Source organism: Tachyglossus aculeatus, chromosome 8 (genome assembly GCF_015852505.1).
Source record: "Tachyglossus aculeatus isolate mTacAcu1 chromosome 8, mTacAcu1.pri, whole genome shotgun sequence".
Classification (NCBI taxonomy): Eukaryota; Metazoa; Chordata; class Mammalia; order Monotremata; family Tachyglossidae; genus Tachyglossus; species Tachyglossus aculeatus.
The window spans coordinates 19712870-19728187 of NC_052073.1; the positions used below are offsets into that span (position 1 = coordinate 19712870).

The following is a 15318-nucleotide window of genomic DNA, read 5'->3' on the forward strand; positions in this document are numbered from 1 at the left end:
ACCCTTCCTCCCTTCAAGGCCCTACTGAGAGCTCACCTCCTCCAGGAGGCCTTCCCAGACTGAGCCCCCTCCTTCCTCTCCCCCTCCCCCCATCTCCCCGCCTTACCTCCTTCCCCTCCCCACAGCACCTGTATATATGTATATATGTTTGTACGTATTTATTACTCTAATTTGTACATGTTTATTCTATTTATTTTATTTTGTTAATACGTTTTGTTTTGTTCTCTGTCTCCCCCTTCTAGACTGTGAGCCCACTGTTGGGTAGGGACCGTCTCTATATGTTGCCAACTTGTACTTCTCAAGCGCTTAGTACAGTGCTCTGCACACAGTAAGCGCTCAATATATACGATTGAATGAATGAATGAATGAAAGTAAGCGCTTAATAAACGCCATTATTATTATTATATAGCTTTAATTCTATTTGTTCTGACGATTTTGACACGTGTCTACATGTTTTGTTTTGTTTTGTTGTCTGTCTCCCCCTTCTAGACTGTGAGCCCTTTGTTGGGTAGGGTCCATCTCTATATGTTGCCGACTTGTACTTCCCAAGAGCTTAGTCCAGTGCTCTGCACACAGTAAGCGATCAATAAATATGATTGATTGAATGAATGAATGCCTATCTCGGATTCTACATTGGCTTTTGAATTAACCGGCCCCAAGAGCGGGTCGAGGTTGGGAGCAGGGCCCAGCGGCGAGTTGTGAATGGGCCGCGGTGGGAGGGTCTGGGCCCGTTAGAGCCACCGCCCCACACCCTCCAGAGCTCACGGCTCCGCAGGAATCTCATGAATGAAAGGGGGAACAAGTGACTGGATGAATGAATGGGCGGATGAATGAGTGCATTCATTCATTCAGTCGTATTTATTGAGCGCTTACTGTGTGCAGAGCACTGTACTAAGCGCTTGGGAAGTACAAGTCGGCAACATAGAGGGACGGTCCCTACCCAACAACGGTCTAGAAGGGGGAGACAGACAACAAAACAAAACATGTAAACAGGTGTCAAAATCGTCAGAGTAAATAGAATTATAGCTATATGCACATCATTAAAAATAAATAGAATAGTAAATATGTACAAGTAAAATAAATAGAGTAATAATATTTGTTAAGTGCTTACTATGTGCCATGCACTGTTCTAAGCGCTGGGGTAGATACAATGATGATGACATTTGTTAAGCGCCTACTATGTGCCAAGCACTGTTCTAAGCACTGGGGGGATACAAGGTAATCAGATTGTCCCCTGTGGGGCTCGCAGTCTTAATCCCCATTTTCCAGATGAGGTAAATGAGGCACAGAGAAGTGAAGTAACTTGCCCAAAGTCACACAGCTGACAAGTGGTGGAGGCGGCATTAGAACTCATGACCTCTGACTCTCAAGCCCGGGCTCTTGCCACCAAGCCACCCTGCTTCTATACAAGGTAGTCACGTTGTTCCACGTGGGGCTCACAGTCTCAATCCCCATTTTACATCTGAGGGAACTGAGGCCCAGAGAAGTGAACTGACTTGCCCAAGGTCACCCAGCAGACAAGTGGCGGAGCCGGGATAAAGGAGTAAATGCATGAATACTTGAATGGACGACGGGGAGGGGCAGTCACCGCGCTGGAGGGCCGCCAGAGGGGGAAAAGGGAAGGGAAAAGGTTTGGGGGGAGACTGTGAGCCCGTTGTTGGTCAGGGACCGTCTCTATCTGTTGCCGACTTGTACTTCCCAAGCGCTTAGTACAGTGCTCTGCACACAGTAACTGCTCAATAAATATGACTGAATGAATGAATGAGAAGAGTCGGGGCTGGACAGTTGGGGAGGGGGGCGGGTGAGAAGAGACGGCCGCTGCGGGCACCCCTCTACCACTCCCCCGACACCCACTTATGCCAGGGAGAAGGGAGGAAAACGGCTGCTTTTATTGCCCAATTCTTAGACTGAGCTCGGGCAGCGCAGACATGCTAAACTCCCTGCCCAGGGCCTAGCCCGAGCTCAGCCTGGGCCGGGGGAGATTCTGGGATTTAGGTCGAGAGGTGGGACTGGCAAGGGGTTAGTTTGTACTCTTTGGGCCCGGAGCTGGAAAGGGATATAAATCTCCCGGGCAGGGTCACGGATCCGGAGCCGAAACCTCTTTTGGGGCGGGGGGAGAGGACGGGGAGGGAAGGGGGGATGGAAGGAGAGGAGGCATATTTGTGTGTGTGTACGTGAGTGTATGTGTGTGCTTTCGGGGGAGAGGGGTGTATCGGTGTGGGGTGTGATGCAAGTCTGGAGGGGGTGTGGAGTGATGAGCTGAAGGTCTGCCTCCGAGCTTGGATGTGCGGATCCCCTCCAAGCTGCAGACTCCTCCCCACCCAGGTTAGCCGGGGGCGAGCATCCCCTCCAGAGCCCATCAGAAGGCGCCCCTTCATCCTCCTTCCCCTCCTCCTTTTCTTCCCTCCTTGCTCCTCCTCCCTCTCCTCCCCGCGTTGCCTTAAAACGCGCCCAACTTTCCGTTTGACCAGCGAGTTGCCGGCAGGCTCTGCAAGAAGGTGCTGCTGTCCGAGGTGGAGAGGAGGAAAGGACGGAAAGGGATATCAAGGGGCTCGCCCCCCACCCTCTCGGCCGGATCCCCTTCCACACTGGCCCGGGATGCGCCTCAACGCTACCGCCTCGGTGCCCCCCTCGCCCACAGCACCAGGCTCTTTCTCCCTGCGGCCGTCGGGGATGGCTCCGGCTGGGTACAGCAACGCCACGACCAACGTCTCAGAACCCCTGGTCCGTGGCCCCCCTCAGGAGGATGACCTGGACGTGAACACGGACATTTACTCCAAGGTGCTGGTCACAGCCATCTACCTGACCCTCTTCGTAGTGGGCACCGTGGGCAACTCGGTCACTGCCTTCACCCTGGTACGCAAGAAGTCACTGCAGAACCTGCAGAGCACCGTCCACTATCACCTTGCCAGCCTCGCTTTCTCCGACCTACTCATCCTCCTCCTCTCCATGCCCATAGAGCTGTACAACTTCATCTGGGTCCACCACCCCTGGGCCTTCGGGGACGCCGTCTGCCGGGGCTACTACTTCCTCCGTGACGCCTGCACCTATGCCACAGCCCTCAACATCGCCAGCCTCAGCTTGGAGCGCTACATGGCCATCTGCCACCCCTTCAAGGCCAAGAGCGTCATGTCCCGCAGCCGCACCAAGAAATTCATCAGTGGCATCTGGCTCGCCTCCTTCCTGCTTGCCATCCCCATGCTCTTCACCATGGGCCAGGTCAACGCCAGTGTCGATGGACTTCACCCTGACGGACTCATCTGCACCACCATCGTGGAGACATCCACGGTCAAGACTGTCATCCAGGTGAGTCTTCCCCACCTTCTGGGTCTGGGAGCTGTGCAGCATGAGGAGAGAGAGAAGGGCAGCCCTCCCCATCAGATGAGTTCCTGGAATTCGCAGCCGTGGAACTGTAGCTCTGGGCTGTCATAGCTCCTCCAAGGATGTATCCTCTTTACCGGTATCCCCTGGGGTCCTTTCTGCCTTCTGCACTAGGATGGGCTCTTTGGGAAGGCAGCAGAAGGATTACCCTAACTGACAAGGGGTGTGCATCCCCTTTGTGAGGAGGCCCCACTGACCCAGCGATTTGGGGGATGGAGTGCGGGATGCCAAGCAGGCTAAACTTTCCCCACCCATCCTGCAAACCAAGCTTGACTTTCAGGGACCCATGGGGCCGGGAAGCAAGCAGGTTGGAGCAAAAGCGAGAAGCGAGTGCATTGCCGGGTGCTATCTTTGCTTTCTCTGCAAAAGGCCCCGCCACATAGGAGAAGTGAATCAGTCCTGCTGTTCTTTAACAACTTTAAGGTAGGTTTCCAGGGATGTGAGGTTGAGCAAGTTCACCATCACCCCTGCAGTGTGGCCAGCAAAGGGAATAGGGCTCTGTGTTTTCCCCCTAACATGCTACACTGGGACTTATTCCTTCTCCTAACTTCCCTCTGACCCTTGACACCTTTGGAAACAGGAGAAACTGCAACTGCTGCTTCTCCTCCTACTCCCTCCCCAATCTCCAGACTTGGGTCTTGGGCCTGAATTCTGGTAGGAGAGTTAAAACCCTACAATATCTCAGAGCCCTTCCAAGTTTGAAACCTTCCAATGCCAGTAAGTGCAAAACATCAGTGAAAGCCTCCCAGGCTCACAAAATAGAGAAAACCAAACTCCCAGACCTTATTTCCATTCCTCTTGAAATTATTTTTCCTTCTATGCTCCATCTTTTCCATATGAAATTAGGGTTTCTGATCAAATACTAGCCATTTCCAATGGTCCCCACTGCCTCCATCCCACAAAATCTTACTGTGTTCTACTTCCTTGGACCATAATCCACTTTGTGTCTCTTATTTCACCAGAGTATGGTTGTGTCCCCAAGAAGGTGGAGGGGAGGATCAGATGACATCTAAATAATAACAGTTGTGGTATTTGTTAAGTGCTTACTATGTGCCAGGAACTGTACTAAGTGCTGGGGTGGATACAAGCAAATTGGGTTGGACATAGTCCCTGCTCGCCTTGGGACTCACAGTCTCAATCCCCATTTTACAGATGAGGTAACTGAGGCACAGAGAAGTGAAGTGACTTGTCCAACATCACAAAGCAGACAAGTTGCAAAGACAGGATTAGAACACATGACCTTCTGACTCCCAGGCCCATGCACTATCCACTACGCAACACTGCTTCCAGTACAGAATACTGGATAGTACAAAGTACAGAATATATTGATTTGTTAGATGTCATCTCAGTGTGAACAGTAAATTCTAGATGACTAACGATACTTCTGATTCCAGGAGAACTCAATCAATAATTTGAAGTGATAGAAGAAAAAAATGTACAAATTGTCTCCATAGGTTAATTTTCAGGCTGCCCTCACTAGGGTTTTCTCTTTAATTTCCATTTTCTTCAGGAAAGCTTTACCTCCTACCAGATAGTAAGTCTTAAAGAATGCAGGGGTTTAGCTACTGAAGTGCTACTGAGGTTAGACAGCAAATGGGCATCGTACCACTTAAGGTTAACTATCAATCCCACTAGAACTCCGGCAGTGCGGGGAGATCTGAAGTTAGTTTCTGAGTATCTTTATAGAGAATGGTGTTTTCCCAAAGATGTCCTGGAATTCTTTGGCCGAACATTTTCATTTAAACCACGTCACTTCTCAAGTATCAGCAGGATTCATCCACTGTCCACTAAGACTGACCTTACCAAAATGTCATCTGGTGGACATGTCAGCTGCCCAAGGAAGTTTATGGAGTTTGGTCATGGGCATTAGAAAATGGTAATCACATTTAGGAATGACCTGACTCAGTGATAAGAATACTGAGCAACTTGAATAATTACTGCTTAATATAGCTGAATACTTTTGGGCTATTTAACATAACCAGAGAGAACATTGTGTGGTGCCAACCAGACAAAGCAGGACATTCATTTTATGATGTAGTGGGCAATCCATGCCAGTATTTCCCCTGCATGTCTGAGGTTCTGGAATTTATGAACAAAGATTATGTGGCCCCAATATAAAAAAATTATGTGATTTAATTGTTTTCACAGAAAGGAAATGAAAACCTGCCCTTACTGTGCAATTAATAAAAAGTATAATTGAGGCACCAATTACATTGTTTTAGTTGGCAGTGACCTTGTGAGATCATGTAGTTCATCCTGCTGTCTCTAGGCAGGATTGTACCTAAACCACCCTGGGTAGGTGAGCATTCATTCTCAAGATCCCCCAAGGAAGGACTTCCTCAGCTTCCCTCTGTAACCTGTTTCAGTATTTACTTGCTCTTACTCCCAAGAAGTTGGAAAGCCCTCTGCTGTAATTTAAGATCATTATCATTAAAATTTTATTGCCGGGCACACAAGTTTGGGGTACTCACTTACTGCAATGTTTCCTTTTCCCCCAAACCTGACTTAAATCTTCTAGACTGTTATGTGCATTGTGGGCAGGGAAGGTGTTTACCAACAGTTATATTGTACTCTCCAGCATTTAGTACAGTGCTCTGCACATAGTAAGCATTCAATAAATATGATTGATTGATTATTTCTGATGGCTCTAGTCAGGGCCGGTGGAATCAAGCAATGCATTTTTTTAGCATTTACTATGTGCAGAGCACTGTACTAAGTGCTCAGGAGAGTATAATGCAACAAAGTTGGTAGACATGTTCCCTGCCCACAAGGAGCCTACAGTCCAGAGGAAGAGTAATGGGCCCTGAAGAGGAATCCTCATCTCCAGCGATCCCTTTAGTTATCTATTTGCCCAATCCCAAACAACTCTTCTCCCATTTTGGGGTGAGGAAGGGGTCAAACTGCCCTCTCCTCTTCACTTCCTTCTCCCTAGGGACACCATAAAAAAGCTTGCCTCCTTTATAGCTCTGCAAAGACTCTTCTGGGAGAAAGGAAGAGACAGAGTAGAAAGAAGGGCAGAGAGTATGCCCCTGAGGGAAGGGTGGGCTGGCAGGTGGCTGAAGGGAAGGAGACACTGGACCTGTGGGCATCCTCTATCTTCAACACTCACTGTGCTTCTAGGAGTCTTTGAGGGTTGGCCCCTTAAAAATCATGGGACTTAGACCAGAGCAGGTATTTTGGCTTTCTGAGAGGGCTGGTTCTGGACCTCGGTTCAAATGACAAGGGAGGAAAATGATTTGGTCATATCTGTTACAGTTAATTTATGATTTTTCAAGGGCCTGATTACCCCTAAGTTTGTGGATTCATTGTAAGCATCCTGAGGGAAAGGTCTGTGCCTAATCTCTATGCCTAGACCAATTCTGTGCTTATGCACCCTGTGCCCACCCCATAAATACTTGTTGACTGATCAAGTTTTTCAGAATTCTTGCTGCTCGTCCTCTGGTACTGCCATCCCGTTTCATTATCCATTCACAAAGACTGGAAAAAAAAGTAAAATCCCCCAGGTCAGTGCATTTTGCTCCTGGGCAACACCTCTGATAAAAGGAGATTATTGGTGAATTTTGTTTATTTTTCTCTTCTATTTACCAGATCATGGAGGGTTAGTTTTTATGGACACCATAAAATTAAACTCTAAATTCCCCCTGTTGTCCGCATCAGCTAACAGAGTAGTCTAGGAATTAAATGAGGACCCAAAAGGTTCGTTTGCCATAAAGAGGAAGCTAGCAAAGCACATTTTTGAGGGGTTGGTTTCTATGGGTGTTTCTATGACTCCTGGACATTAAATTCCATGAGAGCTGAAGAGCAAATAGCCAAAGGAAAATGTAAAACCACTTGCTTGGATACCTGGCACTGTATTAACAAGGTGCATATTTAGGGAACTTACAACTGATTTGGGCTTAGAAACCAATGAAGAAATTGAAGAACCAATGCTGGAAGAAATAAAGACTAGGTTAGACTTTGATTTTTAACCATGTGCCAAGCTCATTAGTCTGAGTACATTCGTCAGTGCAGTTGCTTGATCCACAACCTCGCAGAGCAGTCAAGGTCCAGGGTCATGCCTGACACACTTTATACCTTCCCTTTTTCCTCCCTTAATGAACTGAATGGGTTTGAATCAAGGCATCATTGCATTGGGAATGACTGCATTTATGCTCCAAGTGAAGATAGCCCTATCGACCTCTTTACTTTCAGCACTGGAATGGACAGTTGTGGGTTAACTGGTCTTAACTGTATGATTTTCAGCCTCCCTAACACATGTCCAGAATAGTAATATCTGACTGAAAACAGTGATCCGAACACCTTGTAGTGGAGCCTACTCTGACATAGCACAAATGATTTATTTTAGAACTGTGTTGGCATCTATCATATCCACTTAAGTACTCATGTTCTTATGCACTTTTGTACTCTGTGTACTTATGTTCTTTGTGTGGGGTAATGACAATATCCATCATTTTGCTTTATCATCAGTAAAAATGGAGTGCCCCCTTTCTTTTTTTAATGGTATTTGTTAAGTGTTTACATGTGCCAGGCACTGTACTAAGCACAAGGGGCAGTGGGCATTCCTGGCAGGTGGGTATCTAGATAGCTGATAAAGACAATTAGCCACAATATTAACTCTTCCTCTCCCTGTCACCTTCCCCTGCACCATTATTCTAGACCACAGAAGACCACCCAGTCCTATTAACGAAACAGCATCTCTGTGTCTTAGAGGTGCATTCACTGTCTCCGCTTGGAGTCATTATCTAATTGCTGCTATTACCTATGCCTATTTGCTGCCTTTGAACATGTCAGGCTGAGACTTTGTGATTTAATGTTTTTTTTTAATGCTGATTACGTATGAATCCTGTGTACTGGAGCCTTCAAATAAATCCAGCCACAGGGAGTCGGTCAATGTTTATAGATTGTTTCATATCCTAGGTCAGAATAAGACTATTTTATGTAGTCTAATATTCAACGAATAAAATGTTCTATGGAATACTGGAAATCTGCAAATATATGTTCCCTGTATCTGCAAAACACCCATATGCAGTGTTCAATAAGTGGCAATAGTGGACAGTTTCCCTGTGCACTTTCTTTGTATATGGATACCTATAATGAATTGGAAAATATTTTGGGTCATGTTTCTGAGAAGTTCACATTATATAAAAATTACAGATAGAGATGTCTTTTGACACATGAAAATACAGGATAGAGTAAAACTATTCACCTAAGAAGATCATAATGCACAGAGAAAATAGTCTCATATCCAAATTTCCAATAAATGCATCTCAGAACACAACTCATAGGTTAAATCTGACACATCTTTGAAAATCCATAGGACATGTTTATTTGAATGGCATGTGGTAGATATTTAGAACAGTGCCCAGCACTTAAAACAGTGCTTGGCACATAGCAAGCACTTACAAAATACCATAATTATTAATATCCCAGAAGGAATCTATATCCATCAGTTCCCTAGTTCATTAGCAACAGATTGGATCAATAACAAAATCAGTTTCTTTATGAGCTGTTCATTAGTTTCTTATCCATTCAACAGACAGATAAGACATATTTCTACACTAAGGGGTGCTATGTGTTTAGTTTGGTTTCCCCTTAAAATGCGTGTTTGCACTCTCAAAACTACTGGCTGGAACCATGTTTCAAGCTCCCTCAGATTTGTCATTTTTGCATTCGGGAGGAATGTAGTGCCATCCTCCATGCCCGCAGGTCCCAGGAGATGACAGTTTCTCAGGCTTGGAAATACATAAAAATGTGAGCAATGCCATGCCAGATAAAATCCCTGTCCATGTAGCCTGTCTACAACAGTGACTACCTAATTTGTCAATTATCAACTTTCTCTGTTCATCTAGAACAAGTGTTAATAGTATTGAAGAATCAGTCAAGAAAAAATAACATTTATAAAGCATTTCAATGTATGAAGGATTGTAGAAGAACTGGGAAGAACACTTGGACATTAATTCAGAACTGGCCTATGACCTACAAGCGGCTCATAAAAGGGTTGGCGGGGAGCGGGGAGGGAGATAGTCATTCAGGGAAAAAAATATGAGGCTAAAGTCAATAATTCAGAAATGAGAGCAAAAATTGTTAGTTTATTACTACCTTGAGAAGATGTAAGCTTGTTGAGGTTAGGGAATAGGCATATGTCTACCAAATCCATTGTGTTGTAGTCTCCCAAGTGCTTAGTCCAGTGCTCTGCGCACAATAAGCGGTCAATAAATGCCATTGATGATGTTGATGATGATGAAGATGGGACCTTGTCTCTTCACTACTCCAGTAAGGGCCAAATACCACAGTGTTTTAAGATTATGGAAGAAGGGTTCTCTTCTACTTCTGGAATTTGGGAAATATCCTCTTCCATGGCAAATGGGAGGATGGTGATGACTACCTCCTGAGGTTGTGGGAGCACTTGATGCCATGCTTCCAACTTGCCCTTCATAAAGAATGTGGGACATTTGTCATCTACTTACTTCACGTATCTTTCTGTTGCTTATGTCTTTTGCTTTCGATGGGGAGATTTCTAAGGAAACAAATTGTTTTTTCCAATGAGGATGGTATTTATTGAGCACTTACTGTGTGCTGAGCACTGTAGTACTAAGTGCCTGTGAAAGTACCATGCAACACAGTTAAAAGATTCAACCCCTGCCCTCAAGGACCTTACCATCTCTGTTTTGGGGTTTACTCATTTTTGAGAAAAGTACCAAGGGTGAAAGATTGATTTCTGCCTCAGTGTGCTATGTCTTAGCTGGGAGTGACTAATACTTACTTCATACCTAACAGTCATCCTTGAAGCTAGGAAGAAATGAAATAAGTCATTGACAATTGTGGCTTTGTGTCACCTCACAGATGCTTGTGCTTTGCTGATTCTTTCATCCTTCTTGGGATGATTTTGTGTAAGAAGAATGTTCTTAAGAAGTGGAAGCAGAAGAGAAACAAAAAGGAGAAATGTAGTAGCATAATGGCTTGATTTGAAATTTTTTCTCTATTAGCTAAAAAAGGAGAATGTGATGGAGATAATTTCATTATCCAACTTGCAAGAAAGAAATCCTGTTTGTTTGTGCTATTCTTTATGAAACTCTTTATCTTTCCTTTTCCCCTAAAGTGTTTTCCCAGGCTTCCATGGGAGCCAATAGTCAGTTCTTTCACTTGCTGACACTTAAAGAGACTGTTTTCTTTCTCTTGTCCAACGTGAATCTTAAAGGGTATAATTTTGTGTAATCACAAAAGAGTTCTGAGGATGAAATACAGGTGCAGAAAATGATGCTTGTAGGTCTCTAAAACACTAGCCTTACCAAGTAATGGCACTGTGTCTCGAAACCCAGGTGTTTAATCTTGAAAACATTCTCTCCTCACATTTCTCCCCCAGGCTGACATATTTATGGTCTTATTTTTAAAGAAAAGAGAAGCCCGTTTTTTTAGGTTAGTTTTCAGGTCTTTCACAATCTTCCTCCAGAATTCTTTCCATATTTATTAACTAGAAGAAAAGTCAAATCCACCCTGCAGGGTATCTAGCCCCCTCACAGGGGAAACATTAGATCTGCAGTGAAGAAATGTGATTTTTTAGTTAACAAAAAGTCAGGGACCAGAGGAGGGCTAGATTTTACACAGGACTCATATAGAGCATTTTAACTTTAAATGGGGTCTTTCTTTTTTAAAGGAAAAAATATTAATTTTTCCTCATTTTATCACGCAAAGATCCTGACCCAGTCATTTTAATTTATAAGCTTCAGTTTCCTCCCTCTACAATACTCTGCACCAGAGAGCACACAATGCATGTTGTTGACTGACAGAGAGGCAAAAGAACCTTTTCACTCATATTTTAAACATATTTTATATTGTACCATGTCTAACCTCAACCACTCTGAATTCATTCATTCATATTTATTGAGCACTTCCTCTGTGCAGAGCACTGTACTAAGTGCTTGGGAAGTACAAATAGGCAACATATAGAGACAGTCCCTACCCAACAATGGGCTCACAGTCTAGAAGGGGGAGACAGAGCAGGCCCCAGACAGGGGAAAAGGGGCGTGGGGGACAAGAAAAGAGGGTCCCCTTCCTTTTTGAAAAGGGGGGGGAGATGACACCCCCCCCGCCCCCCGTCTGCTCAAACTGGGGACCCGCTGAAAGAGGAGAAACAGAAGGATGGGTTTGCCCATCCAGGCCTGCCCCTCACAACTGCCCACCATGAGGGCGGGTCACTGACAGGAACTGAACAGGGTTCCTCCCCCTCCACCCCCAACCTGGCTCTCCAACCCAAACTTTCCAACTGGCTATCTCAGCAACTCCCTCATCGCCTTGAACAACTTCTCTCCCTGCACAGAGAACTCAGGTCTCTTGAATCTTTTCACTTAGCCCCTCCACTTACCCAAACCATCATGCTCCACTTGGACTCCCTTCCAAATGTCCCCTCTCTTAATGCTCAAATCCAAGCCCTTTGTACCACCCTCTCTAATCAATTCAACTCTCTTGTATCTCAGTCAATCTTGCACTGCCAAATCTCAGCCTTAGATCATCTCCACAATATCTGCTTGTTGCATTCCTCCACCTATCATTGGTGGAAATCCAGGCACCGGGCAAACCTCGACTGCTTCAAATTCATCCTTGTTTGCCTTAACTCTGTCCTCTCTTCTAATCAACAACACTATTTCTCCTCCCTCCTCGACTCCCATGCCTGCTGTCCTCACTATTTATTCCAGACCTCTATCTCCCTCCTGAAACCCCTGATGCCCACCCCTTCCCCGATGATCTTGCCACCTATTTTGTTCACAAAACTGAAACCATTAAACACAAACTTCCTAAAGTTTCACCCCCCACCTAAATTCTCTCTCTCATCCTTCCCAGACATTTCTCAAAGGGAGATCTTCTGTCTGCTATCAAAATCTATGCCCTCTATCTGTTCTTCCAACACCATCCCTTCTCAGCTTCTGAAAACACTTGCTTTCACTCTTCTTCCCTCTCTGCCATCTTCAATTGCTCACTTTCTGATGGTTCCTTCCCCTCAGTCCTCAAACATTCTCACAAACCCCTATGCTTAAAAAAAATCCCTCTCTGCTTCCCACTTATTTTCTCCAGATATCACTCCCATCTCCTTAATACCATCCCTAAAAATAATAATAATAATTGTGGTATTTTAAGTGCTTATGTGCCAGACACTGTATTAAGTGCTGGGGTGGATACAAGCAAATCAAGTTGGACACAGTCCCTGTCTCACTTAGGGCTCTCAGTCTTAATCCCCATTTTCAGATGAAGTAACAGAGGCACAGAGAAGTGAAATCAATCAATCAATCAATCGTATTTATTGAGCGCTTACTATGTGCAGAGCACTGTACTAAGCGCTTGGGAAGTACAAATTGGCATCACATAGAGACAGTCCCTACCCAACAGTGGGCTCACAGTCTAAAAGGGGGAGACAGAGAACAGAACCAAACATACCAACAAAATAAAATAAGTAGGATAGAAATGTACAAGTAAAATAAATAAATAAATAAATAAATAAATAAACAGAGTAATAAATATGTACAACCATATATACATATATACAGGTGCTGTGGGGAAGGGAAGGAGGTAAGACTTGGATGGAGAGGGGGACGAGGGGGAGAGGAAAGAAGGGGCTCAGTCTGGGAAGGCCTCCTGGAGGAGGTGAGCTCTCAGCAGGGCCTTGAAGGGAGGAAGAGAGCTAGCTTGGCGGATGGGCAGAGGGAGGGCATTCCAGGCCCGGGGGATGACGTGGGCCGGGGGTCGATGGCGGGACAGGCGAGAGCGAGGTACAGTCAGGAGATTAGTGGTGGAGGAGCGGAGGGTGCGGGCTGGGCAGTAGAAGGAGAGAAGGGAGGTGAGGTAGGAGGGGGCGAGGTGATGGAGAGCCTTGAAGCCCAGGGTGAGGAGTTTCAGCCTGATGCGCAGATTGATTGGTAGCCACTGGAGATTTTTGAGGAGGGGAGTAATATGCCCAGAGCGTTTCTGGACAAAGATAATCTGGGCAGCAGCATGAAGTATGGATTGAAGTGGAGAGAGACACGAGGATGGGAGATCAGAGAGAAGGCTAGTGCAGTAGTCCAGACGGGATAGGATGAGAGCTTGAATTAGCAGGGTAGCGGTTTGGATGGAGAGGAAAGGGCGGATCTTGGCAATGTTGCGGAGCTGAGACCGGCAGGTTTTGGTGACGGCTTGGATGTGAGGGGTGAATGAGAGAGCGGAGTCGAGGATGACTCCAAGGTTGCGGGCTTGTGAGACGGGAAGGATGGTAGTGCCGTCAACAGAGATGGGAAAGTCAGGGAGAGGACAAGGTTTGGGAGGGAAGACAAGGAGCTCAGTCTTCGACATGTTGAGCTTTAGGTGGCGGGCGGACATCCAGATGGAGATGTCCTGAAGGCAGGAGGAGATGCGAGCCTGGAGGGAGGGGGAGAGAGCAGGGGCAGAGATGTAGATCTGGGTGTCATCAGCGTAGAGGTGATAGTTGAAGCCGTGGGAGCGAATGAGGTCGCCAAGGGAGTGAGTGTATATTGAGAACAGAAATGACTTGCCCAAGGTCACACAGCAGATAAGTGGTGGAGCCAGGATTGGAACCCATGTCCTTATGATTTTCAGGTCCCTGTTCTATCCACTAGGCCATGCTGCTTCCTGTCTGAACTCCTCAAAAAGGTCACATACATCCACTGTCTCCTCTTCTCCTCATTCCCCCCTCTTGACCCTCTACAACTTGGTTTCCTACTCCTTCACTCTCCTGAGACTGGATCCTGGAACGGGCAACTGAGGTAATATGCACAACACAGCTTCATTGGATGGGATTTGTTAGGAGAAAAAGATTAAAGCAGGATACACAAGCAGCTTCTGATTGGGGAACTGAAAAGGAGCATCTGCAAGCAAGGAGGGCAGAACAATTTATTTTCAAGACGAAGTGAAGCATAGTCTTAAACAATGTGATGTAGCAGTGGTTTGTGGGACTACCACCACAGCTGATAGGCCAGTCATATTGTTGCAGTCATCAGGAGCAGGACTGTTCTTTTTGAGCAAAGTTTCAACGAAAATCAGCACATGAAGAGACGGTCTTGAAAACAGAGTCTGCCAGGACAAACACATCAGCTCAACAAGAAGCTATCTGATTGTGAGCCAAATATACATGTACAATGAGGATTTAAGCTTCAGTAGTGTGTCATTTGGAGATGGGAGACAGCTATATTTATGGTCCACCCAACTCAGAAAAGAATGGGCATAGAATGAAATAGTTTGAGAGAAAAGGGCCTCCGTGCATCTTGCTCCCCTTCTGAAGCTCTGGGTTCCTACCTATCTCTGCACCTTATGGCTTTTCTCAGCATTTCCCACTAATATTCCTGAAACTGGTTGGTTACAACACTTCTAGGTCCCTTTCAGTGGTGCCTGATGGAGAGACAGTGATAAAGTAATTGAGAAGTTATTGCATCAATCTCTCCCCATGTCAACCTCTTAACAACCTAAATATTAGCCTAAGTATTCATCCTTGTAAATTCATGTTAATCCATACTAATGTGAGTTTAGAAACTCTTTAAATAGTGAAAGTGTGGTCTTGTCTATTTATATCAGTCCTGTTTGAAATATGATAAAGTATCCAGGGTTACAGAGTGGGGAAACGAGTTTCAAACTTAAACTAAGTTAAATAACTGGCTGTAGAATGCTTTCTAATGGAAACAGATTAAAAATTGGCTGACTGAACATGGTTCAATTAAGAAATGTTACTAGAAGTAACAGGAGCACAAATTCAAAGTACTATTTCAAATCTAAACTGTGCCTTTCTTCTGGGCATGTATTTTTTTTCCTTATGTCATAATGTTTCAACAATTGCAATGTTATGAAATTACCAAGCTATGACTTTCCTGTTGCATTTGTCATGTGTCATGTGTTATGTGACTTCTTCTGAAGTTTTTGGAAATTTGGCCCATCTAATTAAGGGCTGAATTTCTAATA

General features: G+C 45.3%; 1 protein-coding gene across 1 annotated transcript in view; it reads left to right on the forward strand.

Annotated features, from left to right (window-relative positions):
- Window positions 1-2554: 2554 nt before the first annotated feature.
- The window catches only part of NTSR1 (neurotensin receptor 1), a 90366-nt gene continuing 77602 nt past the window's right edge, over window positions 2555-15318 (forward strand). The window contains exon 1 of the mRNA XM_038750744.1: window positions 2555-3306. Within this exon, the coding sequence (XP_038606672.1) occupies window positions 2599-3306 (708 nt within the window). The 5' untranslated portion in view covers window positions 2555-2598. The remainder of the gene's footprint in view (window positions 3307-15318) is intronic.